Genomic DNA, 13766 nt, shown 5'->3' with positions numbered 1-13766 from the left:
ATAATCCAAGGCTCATCTGACCACTGTAATAAGGGTCCACAGAGAAGGGTAAGAGGCAGGTGTGTTTGGGTGTCGGTGGTGGCTTTCTTCCCTTTCTACATGATCAAGAGTTTTTACCCCATGATGTGTGGTTCATATTAATTCCATTGAGGAATCTTTATATTTTAAGGTCATTATTTTCAAGCACTACACCTTCTCCCCCCATATTGGTGGTGACTTCATTGGGAAGCTGGTGGCTTCCCAATGATGTCACACATGTAGATGATGGCATGGGACAGAGCATGGGGCAGAAGGGAGGAAGATCTCAGCAGACACCGCTGGATCCGGTGGGTGAGTATTTTATCTGCGCAGGACCCGCAAAAAAGTAAGCAGGGAATTACAATGAGTACTTTAATGGAAAAAAATGGCTGATTTTCTCAAAGTGTGTACCTCAATTAAATCATAAAATTAAAATTCAGATTTTTTGCAGTGCATACTGTATATATAAAAGGTTGAATAAAAATATGTTATCTGCCACTTTACAAACCAAGTCACTCATCACTAGTAATTACTAGTAATAACTCTACAGCATGACAGGAGCTCTGCATCAAAATCAAATGCAATCCAATAGCACTTTGGTTGACATATCTGCATAAATAATCATGTGGATAAGAGAGATAAAGCCAGTAGAGAAAAGTAGTTATCATGCATATGGACACAAGGCAGCATGACCTTTAAGTATATCCATTGTCGGACACATATAAAGCCAGGTGATTGAATTTAACTGTCTCAGTGACTAAATTAGCCCTGAATGAGTGACTTAAAGAGTGGAGGGGGGACGGGGGGACCTACTGAATACACAAACTTCAAAAAGGGAAGGTTTCAATGAATAATATTTACTCAGCCATTAAAATGAACATTAAATGCACATACCAGTATGTGTTCTCAGGTGAGCTTTCAAATGGGATGACTTTGTATACACTTTTGTGCAGCCTGGAACAAGAAAACAAAAGAAATGCATGGTGAATACAATAAAAAACGGTAATTTCTTTTCTAAAAGTCAAAAGGAAAAAAACAATGTCAATAGGTTTCTAAAATACAGAACAGACCTCACCGGTCGCCAATAAACAAGCGTAAAAAACTGCACAGTCTATAGAAATGTATCACACGTCCAGTAAAACATTCCTGCACTGCCCCGAATAGAAAGACCGACTGCCTTCATTACCCTTACAACAGATGGAGTTTGTCAGGATGTGTGTATATATTTATTCGTATTATGCCGACTTATTTATCAGAGTTATTCCTAGGCACACAGATTCATCTGCATTCTTGCATTCTAAAAATACCTGGGAAGCTTCCAGTAGAGCACAGTTTATCGTTACTTGGCCAGAGCCAAAAGGAAAGTAGGGATTGTTACATTGAAATTTACTGCATTCTTTCCACAGTCTATTAAATTCATTGTCAGTTTTCAGATTCACAATACTATGTCACTGAGCTTTCTCTCTTTATTAGCCTGCCTGAATGGAGCCAAACAAACAAGCATGATTCATTAATTAACGTTTAATGTCAGCAATAGAAAAGCTATAGGATATCTCCAACTGACCTTTCCCAGATTGCTATAAAAGTACAATAACATGGCCATAAAGGTAAATAGGAATTGTTTGTTTTTGTGCCATAACTATGCCATACATTTGTTTCCCCTATACAATATGAAGAAAGTATCATTCATCATATATTCTGTGACCCATTTCTGAATGATAAAAAAAAAAATATTATATAAACATTTTTATTGACTTTGGTGTCCGAAAATTGTGGACTCAGGTCTCTTCATCCCCATACATTGTGAAAGTAGCAGATGGTCCAAAAAATTGTTTGCATCAAAACGGCTTCTACATCTGGAAAAGATTCTGTTCCCTAAGATAACACGCTCTTATGGGACCTAATTTGACCGTAGCTTGTCTCCTTTTTTTGTATTTGTTCATAGATGATGTCTCTGCTTACAACTTTGATGAAATATTAATGTATGAACGTTTAAATTAAAAATGTATGAAAATGAAAGAGAACTGCATTTCCATTTGACTAGAATTGGATATACAACTACACAGCTACACCAGGTTTACTGTTGCTCCTATAAAATGAAACTAAAGCTGTCCAATTGGATAGCTATTTACACGGCTCAATAAGATATAGTTTTATATCATACAAAACGTCTTGTACAGAAAATAAAAAGTTACAGGATACAAAAGATTTTATGTGATTTTGTGAACACCATCTCAAGACAGACATTAGACCTTCCTTAGTACCAGATTTATGGAAAAAATATACTTCCTTCCAGTGGGCCCTACTTTCACTGTGGCTTAGAAACAGGGGTTTAAATGGCTGGGTAGTGGTTAATGTTTATGAGGGGTTTTCCAACTAACCATTTATCCTAAGATACAAAAGCCCCCAACTTTACCTTATCCAAGAGATCCATCTTTAAACTTAACCAAGAAACCCACCTTTACCCTTAACCAAAAAGCCCAACATTACTTTACCCAAGAGACCTTCCTTTACCTTTACTCAGGAAACTCACCTTTACTTTACCCAAGAGATCCACCTTTTCCTTACCCAAGAAACCCACCTTTATTTCATTTAAGAGATTCACCTTTACCCTACCCAATAAACCCATATTTACTTTATCCAAGAGATTCAACTTTACCCTACCCAAGAAACCCACCTTTATTTCACTCAAGAGATTCAACTTTACCCTACCCAAGAAACCCACCTTTATTTCACTCAAGAGATTCACCTTAACCCTACCCAAAAAAACCATATTTACTTTACCTAAGAGATCCAACGTTATCCTACCCAAGAAACCCACCTTTACCTTACCCAAGAGATCCACCTTTACCCCTTACCAAGAAGCCCACCTTTAATTTACCCAAGAGATTCACCTTTGCTTTACCAAAAAAAAAAACCTTTACCGATGAAACCCAACTATACTTTATCCATGATGAGACCCACCTTTACTTTATCCATGAGACCCACCTTTTACCCTCCAGAACTTTGTTGTTGATCCCCATTCACAGTGGGAATCAATGTTTACATGACGACAAGTGTAAAACCCTTTAAATCACTACATTGTTCAAGAAATGCCCCCTCACACATCAGCTGTGTAGTAAGCAGCTACAGTATAGCTATTATGTCCTATACCAGGTCCAGATTCAGAGCAATGACAAACATGATTTGGGCCATGACACTGCCTTGGCTTTTGCAGTAGGAGAACAAGGTTTGTATGCAGAACATGATTTTAGTATATACATATCTACTTAATGTTACACACAGTATTCTATATTTTTTAAGCAAAATTAACCCCCACTCGTCAGTGTAATGCACATAAGTATCAGCATGGTGAGCCTTAGTGCTGGCTGTACGCATATATGTTTTAGACTGCTCCAATGTTCTGTGCTAAGAGTGTGCTCTCGGCAAAGTGACCAAGTTGTCACCGACAGCTCCCTGTCAATGTTTATTATCAGGAGCCAGTGAGCCGGGCTCCCAATCATGTGGCCCCTGTGACAGCCAAACCACAGTGATCACATGGTTAAGAAGCCTACCTCTACTTCCTTTCTTTCAGAAACCCTTATAGGGTCTAGTGGAAGCCAGTGCCAAAGGGTAAAAGTATATTTAAACTCAATCACTAAAATTTCATATAATGTATATTTAAAAGTAATTTCCAATATTTTGTAATCTGCAAATATTAGAAAAATACCTTATTATCCTGCCATGAAAGTCCTTGTCCAGGCACCTCCTGTTGGGTGACAACTCTCTCCCATTTGTGCACTTTTATTGTCACCCTGTCACAAGGGCTTCCAAATACAAGCAGCTTTTTCAACACACATTACACAGGCATGGTCCACTGTTGTCACCATCAGGAAATGACATGCACCCGTTGCATATAGACAGGAAGTGGCTGCTAAAAGTTTGCCACATATCATCAGCACTGGGATGCAGCAAAGGATGAAAAAAGTTAAATCCAATGTTTTATTTTAAAGATATGATACATGTTAATGACACACAGTGCTTTAGCAAACTAAATGTCATTCAGATAGGGCCTACACCTAATTTAAATACATGTTCTTTTCACTACTTTGATTGTACACAAGCATGTACTGTTATTAATCATAGTGTAGTAATATTAATATTATTTGCCTATCATTTTTTTTTTTTTTATAAATCTCTTTATTACATTTTTTCTTTTTCATATCCAAATATATCTTTCACATTTTACATTTATCAGCTTTCTCCAGCCTATCATTTTTACTCTAAAACCTGTTTCTCTCCTATGCCCCCGACTCTGGTCTTCTGTAAGGCCACACCCTGAAACTTCTGCATTATGAGAGGATTATCAGACTCAAAGAAGATTGACAGGAGGACTTTGGCAGGAAATAAGGGGATTATTTGGCAGACATAAGAAATCATGACACGTCAGACTAACGAAGCAGGACCTCCAAAAACACCTCTGAAGACAATAATTTTTACGTGGACTGATGCACAACAAAGCCCATACCATGCTGGTGTTATCACACCGCCAGTATTGCATTCCCATGTGAATAAAGGACTCTGATCTGCAAAATATGTTGTCTGATAATACAGCTTCTCTTCCATTTCCCCAATAATCATCTCCCTACTTGAAATTCAGGTAACCACTGAGATCTAACAGCTGGGTGACATCGTTTAAACATGGCAGGAGATGTGACACGATTAGTGTCATCTCACTGCACATATATATGTCCTAAATAGTATCAAGCCGTGGCCAGACATTGCTTACGCCAGGATACAGTGGGGTCTAACGCAGATGTGAACCCTAAATGAATGACAGTCTGCTAAAGCATTGTGTATCATAAAAACTGACATATTTATTCTATAATAAAATACCATTTTCACCTTGTTTTCATCTTTTGTTGCATCACAGTTCCTGCAGCCATGTCTATCCTGGCTGCATGGAATTTCTGATTCCAGCGAGTCTTTTGATGGTGACACAGTGCAATGTGCGTTTACACAGCCACCTGTTGTCTCCATCAGAAGCCTGTGTTATAGGATAGCAACACAGGAACACAACTGGGAGACAGTTAAAGAGAGTTGTCACCTAAAAAAAAAAAAAAGTACCTGCACAAAGACCTTCATAGCATGATAAACAGGCATTTTTTTAATGAAAACTAGTCAGAAATATGGAAACCACTTTTCTAACTACAATAACACGTTAGAGATTATACAAAAGTTCTAGTGACTAGGTTTATGTGAACTTCAACTGACAGACTGCCAAGAGTGGGGTTCCTACATGTGCACTTTGCTTTAAAAAAAAGAAAAAAAAAATGTGCGCGGGCAGCTTTTTACTGCAGAAGAGACATGCTATGTCTCTTCTGCAATAAAACAAACATGCTTGTCTGTTCAGTCTTCTATTAAATGTACACTGAGATGCGCATGTACAGCTCAGCATACATTCTAGGCACGATGACTATGTGCTGGGATGAATGAGTCTGGTGCGCATGCGCGGGAGTCATGGCATCCTCAAGAGGCCAAAAATCAAACACCTGGAAGAAGCCTGAGGAAAAGATGTTAGCAGTTGCAAAAGCATCCAACAGTTACATTGCTGGAGGTCAGTATTTTGCAGACTGCCGTTCCAGTTTAAAGGAGAACTAAAACTAAATGCTTAACTGCCAATGATGGTGCCATCTTAGGCTCTAGATTGACCATTGAAATTCTCCTACGCAGCTACGTCACCAGCCCTTGACAGGCTTGAAAGTTCACCTGAGACCTAACTAAAGCACACTAGCAACTGTGACATGAAATGTAGTTGTTTTGGGAAACAGCTATAGCTAAACTCTGGGAATTAAACTAAATCTATCCTGGGTCATGCTACATTGTAAGGGTTAAATGTTCATTTAGTCTAGGAGTGCAGGGATAAGGACCTTCCCTACTTCTGTTCCTGACAGGTTCCTTCAATCCACTGTCACAGCCTCCCTAAGGTGCTCTCATCTGCAGTTGCATGCTGGTCTCTTGCAAGTACAATGAAATCTTAATAGCCCTGCATTGTACATGATGATGTAGAGCAAGGATTTCAAACTCTATTTCATCATGGGCTGCATTAGCATTATGATTGTCCTCAAAAGAGCCAGTTGTACCTGTAAGATTAGATGTCCAGCACATCCCCTTCACTTATATTAGATGTCAAGAGCCACCCCACCATCAGCAGTTGAGTCCCCCACTCTCCCTTACATCACAGTGCACCCCCCTTTCCTTATGCTTCTGCTGGGAGAAAGCTGGATGCATTGCTTGAAAGCAGAAAGTAGGGGTCTGGATGCAGTGCTTGAAAGCAGAAAGTAGGGGTCTGGATGCAGTGCTTGAAAGCAGAGAGTAGGGGTCTGGAGGAGGACCAGAGGAGGGCTGGAGCTCTCCTGCAGGTGCAGGAGAGCTGCGAGGGCCACATGAAATGGCCTGGAGGGCCGGATTCGGCCCACGGGCCTTGTGTTTGACACCTGTGATGTAGAGAGACCATCCACAGACTGAAGCTTTGATGTGGAAGAGAAGAGGGCTAGAACCTGCTGGACTGAGGGATAGATTTAGTGCTACACCTTGTACCTCCATCCCTAGACTAAACCAGCATTCAACTGTTCCAGTGCACAATTAAATGTTCTTGCGGGGTTGAGTATCGGTGGCACTAAAAGGCTACATCTTGTCTAATTTTCTAAATTCAGCTGTAAATCAGTGAGTTTATTTCTGATTTACGCAACAACCCCAGTTAAGGCACTAAAGGCAAGCTCTTCAGAGAACCCATGGCATACTATAGCATCACAGGTTGTGTCCCAAAATCTCTTCCATAGCTTGGTGTTTTTTAAAGTTAAGTGAAGATAATCAACAAAAAAATTGTTTTAAACCCAATTCCACAACATTTAAATTTTGAAAAGGTTCCAATATCAAAATATTATTATTATTTTTTTTGGAGTGTTACCTAAATGATAAATTCAACCCAAATCGGTTTCAATCATAGTCGAAGAGGACTAGGCCTGGTAAAGTGTAACTTCAGATAAACACGTGAAGCTGTCATCTTCTCTTGCTGCTCCCAATCAGTGATGAGCTCCAGCATGTTAGGATTAGGATCCAAATGCACATGTGCAAGTCCATTGGGTAGCTGTCACCTGTATGGGCCAATCATCTGCAGCTGGGGCAATCCCCACCCTGCAGCCACGTGTATACACACCCCTTGTATATGTGGGGCTGTGGCATGGCAATGCACAGCTGCAGAAGACTGTACAGGTGACAACTTCCTTGTGGGCATGGATACTGGTCCAAACACACCCAAGCTCATCACTACTCCCAGGGTGCTAATCAGACAATGAAGTCTGTGAGGATAGCAAGTTCAGAGGCAAGTGAGATGTGAGAGACAATAAAGGGCTTATGCACATGGCCATATCGGGCCACATAGCATAAATTCTGGTGTGTCTCCCTACCAGGGAGCCCACATGTGCTGTGTACAGTCGTCTTTAGAAGTCAATGGCTGTGCACGGCTATGCACCTGACATGAGCCCCAAGGCGGCAAAGGTTTCATTTTACCCATCTGATACCAGAACTTAAATGAATAGTTTAGAGAAGAATCCTTTACTCATGGGCCCGGATTCAGAGACGAGTTACGACGGCGTATCTCCGGATACGCCATCGTAACTCTGAGTGTGCAGGTCGTATCTATGCGCCTGATTCGTAGAACCAGTTACACATAGATTTCCCTAAGATCCGCCCGGCATAAGTGTCTTACACCGTCGTATCTTAGGCTGCATATTTACACTGGCCGCTAGGTGGCGCTTCCATAGATTTACGCGAGGAATATGCAAATTAGGTAGATACGCCGATTCAGAAACGTACGTCCACCCGGCGCATTTTTTTACTTCGTTTGCTTTTTCCGGCGTAAAGTTACCCCCTCATAAAGCAGGGGTAAGTCATGTTAGGTATGGACATTGGAAACACACGAACAGCGTCATATTTTACGTCGTTTATGTAAGTCGTTCGTGAGTTACGTTCATGTCAAAAGCATTGACAGTTTGCGGCGTAATTTGGAGCATGCGCACTTGGAAATGTTCACGGATGGCGCATGCCGTCAAATACGTGGGGTCACAAGTTATTTAAATAAAACACGCCCACATCATCCACATTTGAATTAGGCGGGCTTACGCCGACACATTTACACTACGCCGTAACTTAGGGCGCAAGTTCTTTCTGAATACGCAACTTGTGCCCTAAGTTACGGCGGCGTAATGTATCTGAGATACGCTACGCCCGCCAATAGATACGCAATTGTATCTGAATCCGGGCCATAGTGTGTAAATATCATACAACAGTCTCATATTATCTTAGCAGGTTGTAAACTACAAGCTCCTTCTTACCAGGATAATCACAATAGTGAATACGTCTTTTCTCCAAGTCTGGGTTGTTTCTGCGGTTGTAGCGAACAGACTGAATGTTAGCTGGTGACATTTGAACCGGAGAAGTTAAGGCGGGATTGTGAATGGCCATCTTGGAAGCAATGGTGGCTGCATAAGAAGGTGGTGGATTTAAGCTCTGGAGCAGTTCTGCTTGCCGATCTGGGCTACCAGGTTCTGAGCTGGGAGGGGAAGGTGGAAAGTAGGTCCCTTCTTGCTGTTGCATGAACTGCCCATGCATATTATAGGAACATTGGGGAATGCCCTGAAATGCCTTCATTGCAGTCTGTGTTACAGGGGCGGGGAGTGTGTTGAATCCAGATAGTTCTGTAGACAAGGAAGCATTGCTCAAAGTGTCCATCACCGCTGTCTGGTTTGTGGAACTCAGGTCCATATCTGACGAACTCAACAATTGGTACAGCTGACCGTGCTGGTGGTTGATGGGGATCTGGATTTCTGGCGATGGCATCTCTTGTTTGATGTAAATGTTATTTAGATCTGTGTTCTGGTGGTTGCTGAAGATGCTGGTGAATTCTGGAAGAGGCTGAGTGGCCACTGATTCGCTATGCTGGCTGAAAGGAGGTTCCGTCTTAATGTGGGTGACTGTAGGCCTCTGAGCCTTGTATAAGTTTGTTCTGAGATGAGTGATGTCCGGGAGGAAGACGTTCATGTTGATACTGTAAGGCAGTCCATCGCTGTCGCTGAAGAACTGATCGATACCAGATGCACTGTCCCTCCTGTATTTCTTCTGCTCTTGGATCATGCAAACTGAAGCTGCGTGAGGTGTAAGATACTTATCCATTTCGTATCTAGTCTGCAGATGAAAGAAGAAGAACATCAATTATTTACATGTACTGACAATTAAAATAACGTTGCTGCGTGCCAATTATAATAAGCAAACGCTGTCACAGGTATAACTGATCCACGCCTTCCTTTCTTCTCAGGACACATCCCATTGGGACAATTTGAAAATATAAAAAAAAAAAAAGACGGCAAGCTGGATGGACCCCAGCACATTTTTGTTTGGAGGCACCACCTAGAAAAAACGGGGTACTATCAGGGCTCAGGTCCTGCGGGAACGCGTGGGAACGGAGTTCCTGCACTTTTTTCACAGCAGGAACGCAGGTCCCTTTGCAGGACTAGAGCACACTACCCGATGAATCCATATACAGGAAGCAGCCACTAACATAAAGGATTACTAAGGTACAGTGGATCGGAAAAAAAACATGCGGTTTAGTAATTATGCATATGAGCGTATCATTTTTTAATTTTTTTTGGGGGGGGGGAGTGGATCTTGGGTGGGAGTTCCCACACTTTTTTCCTCAGGACTTGACCCCTGGGTACTATACATGGCAGCTGTCACTAAATGACAGTCAAACATTATGTTCCCTTTTCTCCCAGGGCAAAAGAAATAAAAGCAACACATATGAAGTGCCAGTTCACACCAGACGCAGTTCCGTGAGCTTTTTTCCTGCAGAAAATGCATGCACAGTGTTTTCCATGTATTCCAATGGCTCTAGTTCACACCATGCAGTGGGTTTCCGGTCAGTTTCTGTAACGGAGACTGGCTGCATGGTGTGAACTACAGCCAACTAGAGCCATTGGAATACATGGAAAACACTGTGCATGCATTTTTAGTGCACGCACGCGGAACTGCGTCTGGTGTGAACTGGCCCTAAAGTAAAGGATAAATAAGATGGGCAGTACAGTGGTTGTTATTTCTGCCTTGTAGCACTGGGGTCTCTGGTTTGAATTCCAGGGAGGACACCAACTGCATGGAGTTTGCATGTTCTGCCTGTACACTCCAAAGACATGCTGGTAGGTTTATTGGCCCTAGTGTGTGTGTGTATGTGAGATAGGGACTTTAGATTGTAATCTCCTTAAGGGCAAGGGCTGATGTATATATAGACTGCTGTGTAAATTGATGGCGCTATATAAATACTTGAAATAAATAAAAACAGATACCATTTTGGCCTCATAACTCTGCAGACTGATAGTAATGATATTGTTTGGACACCCTGGTACGGCATGACCTGCTTAGTTCTCAATAAACAATACTGATTGTGTAAGGCGAAGAAGTAATCTTTGCCTATGCAATATATATATATATATATATATATATATATAAAATCTGTGTCCAGATACATATCAAGCAGATCTGCCGATCACAAGTGGTGCATTGTAGGCCGTGGGTGGCTGCAGGCTGATATTACCAGTACAGTCATCAGAAAAACATTTATCATGTACTCTTCAATGGACAAATGCTACATTCCCCCTTGCACTGTAAAATCTCCAGTCATTCCTAATCCCCTCAGCATTCTCCAAAATGAATCAGCTGACAAATGGAAAACAAGTGTAATAATTCACTGGAAATCAGCATGGAGGGGAAGGCTTCTCCTCCCAAAAAACAGAACACTCGCCGCTCCTGTTTGAAAGTGCTCAACAGAAGGGAGTTACAAAGCGTGGTGTGGAGTCAGAGCATGCAGATTTCATATTGATAGGGAAACACACTGTATGGGCAACACCAATTATACTTCTCCTATGTCTCACTGCTATATCATGAGATGGTTCCTGGGAAAGGGGAGAGAGGGGGGTGATAGAGAGGGGTAAGAGACAGCAAGAGTGGGGGGACATAGAGGGGGGGAGGGGGGGGGAGAGAGAGAGAGAGAGAGAGAGAGAGAGAGAGAGAGGGGAGAGAGAGAGAGAGAGAGAGAGAGAGAGACACAGAGGGGGGAAATAGAGGGAGGAAGGGAGAGAGTGAGGAGATAAAGAGCGAGAAAGAGAGAGAGAGAGAAAAAGAGAGAGCAAGAGAGAGCAAGAGAGAAAGTGCAAGAAATAAACAGAAAAAGAGAGAGAGAAATCTTCATGCACATAGGACATGTTGCCATCTCGCCTAGGCTCCTTTCCTCTGGTCGCAGTGTTTTAGGAGAAAAAAAAAAACACTTGGCGCTTGTAAGTGCGTGGATGTGAAATAATTTCATTGGGCAGAATAATAGTTTATCCTGGCCACTGAAATGAATTAACACTCAAGAGCTAAAACGTACCTAGCATTAATGTGCGTTTACATGTGTCAAGTGTTTTTTTTTTCTGCACTTCCCCTCCATGCACTGGCTGTGGTTGGGTTTCTGCTTGTAAATGCCTGTGTGTGCATGGACACATAAGATAACATGTAGGGGCATTTACAGGTAGGAAAAAATATGTCAGATGCCCCCCGAACAACCATGGTAAACATGTTCAGTGTGCATAAGGAGAAAGAAAGAAAGAAAGAAAGAAAGAAAGAAAGAAAGAAAGAAAGAAAGAAAGAAAGAAAGAAAGAAAGAAAGAAAGAAAGAAAGAAAGAAAGAAAGAAAGAAAGAAAGAAACAATAATAACCCTAATAAAAAAAAGAGAGAATGTAACAATAATAATAATAATAATAATAAACACACACATACGCTTTGCATAGGTAATACACAAGCACACACATACAGTTTACACACACATGTGGGAATGTTAGCCCTCTATTATCCCCCCGATGTGTGACGTGTATAGGAGGATCCCCCTCCCCAGGCCGGGCACAGGGCACACACTTTGCGGTCAGTGTGGATTTAGCACGACCAGCTGTTGTGTGGGGGTGATAGGCGGCCAGTTGCTCCCCGGGCAGTGTAACGGGATGAGTAAGGGGGTGATCGCTCCCTGTCACCTATACGATAATACAGGGGATCGGTGTTAGGGGAGTTCAGTATAGAGGAGATCGGTATAGATGAGATAGGTGTAGGGAAGTTCAGTATAGAGGGGGTGCACAGGGGATCGGTATAGAGAAGATAAGTGTATAGGAGATCGGTGAACAGGGGATGGGTGTATAGGAGATCGGTGTATAGGAGGAGATCGGTGCACGTGAGATCGGTATAGAGGAGATCGGTGCACAGGGGATCGATATAGAGGAGATGAATGTAGAGGAGGGGTCGCTGCACGGAAGATATGTGTACAGAAGATCGGTGCAGAAGGAGAAAGGTGTATAGGAGGAGATCGGTGAACAGGGGATCGGTATAGAGGAGATCGGTGTAGGGGAGTTCAGTGCACAGGGGATCGGTGTGGATGAGATGGTGTAGGGGAGATCGGTGCACAAGGAGATCGGTATATAGAGGAGATCGGTGCACAGGAGATCGGTATAGTGGAGATCGGTGCACAGGAGATCGCGTGGATGAGATGGTGTAGGGGAGATTGGTGCACAGGAGATCGGTATAGTGGAGATCGGTGAACGGGAGATCGGTTTAGAGGAGATCGGTGTGGATGAGATGATGTAGGGGAGATCGGTGCACAGGAGATCGGTGCACAGGGATCGGTGTGGATGAGATGGTGTAGGGGGAGATCGGTGCACAGGGGATCGGTGTGGATGAGATGGTGTAGGGGAGATCGGTGCACGGGAGATCGGTGTGGATGAGATGGTGTAGGGGAGATCGGTGCACGGGAGATCGGTATAGAGGAGATCAGTGTGGATGAGATGGGTGTAGGGGAGATCGGTATATAGAGGGGATCGGTGTGGATGAGATGGTGTAGAAGGGAGGAGGTCGGGCTGTACACCCGATGCCCAGGCTCTGTCCCTTACCTGTGCCATGTCCTCGGGTAATAGCCGGGAACTCTTGTGCACGTCCTCCGGGAAGATGTTTCCGGAGAGATCCCCTCTATGGGACGCTTGCCCCCCATTCCCATGCACAGGTTTGAGTTGTGTGAAGACAGGTTCGTCCAGGCGCCCCATCCTGCTACTCATGGTCAGCACCGTGGTGGCCATAGTGTGTGTCCAGCTAGTCCAGCAGAAGAGGAGGAGGAGGAGGAGGGCGAGACCGCCGCGGTGTGGGGAGAAGAAGCGACAGAACAGTGTGGAGCGGGCTGGTGTCAGCGGATCGGTGATGCTACCTGTACAGGGTGTGTGTGCCACTTTATTCCGGGGCCGGACACAGGGAGGGGCTCCCACCCCGTCTAGACCAATCCGCTGCGAGGGGAGGGGCGGCACTGTGTGGGTGTGAGGTGGATGGGGAGGGTGGAGGGCGGCAATAGACCCGGGATCGCTTGAACTGACAGCACAGGATACAGCAGGGAGGATTATTATTATTATTATCAGCTGTACACATGGAGGACACATCACAGGGGAGAGATATCACCACACTATACTCAGCTGGCTACAGTAACCAATCAGCTTCTAGCTTCAGCGTGTTTAGTTAAGCAGTGCAAATGAAAACTAGAAGCTGATTGGATGCAATGTACAGCTGCCTCAAACTCTGTGTTTCAGACAATAGACGACACACAGAAGGACACAGAGCTGCTATTACACTAAACACTGGCATAGACAGTAAAGTC

The 13766-nt window shown here is 43.3% G+C and overlaps 1 protein-coding gene across 1 annotated transcript in view; it reads right to left on the bottom strand.

Annotated features, from left to right (window-relative positions):
- KLF5 (Kruppel like factor 5) overlaps positions 1 to 13335 on the bottom strand; it is a 28679-nt gene extending 15344 nt beyond the window's left edge. The window contains exons 1-3 of the mRNA XM_040341372.1: positions 13018 to 13335; positions 8394 to 9243; positions 913 to 972 (exon numbers count right to left, since the gene is read on the bottom strand). Of these exons, the coding sequence (XP_040197306.1) occupies positions 913 to 972; positions 8394 to 9243; positions 13018 to 13200 (1093 nt within the window). The 5' untranslated portion in view covers positions 13201 to 13335. The remainder of the gene's footprint in view (positions 1 to 912; positions 973 to 8393; positions 9244 to 13017) is intronic.
- Positions 13336 to 13766: the final 431 nt, after the last annotated feature.

The sequence above is a fragment of the Rana temporaria genome, chromosome 2, assembly GCF_905171775.1.
Source record: "Rana temporaria chromosome 2, aRanTem1.1, whole genome shotgun sequence".
NCBI classification, from domain to species: domain Eukaryota; kingdom Metazoa; phylum Chordata; class Amphibia; order Anura; family Ranidae; genus Rana; species Rana temporaria.
Note: the sequence above shows the minus strand (reverse complement) of the source record. Positions and strands in the feature narration are given on the sequence as shown.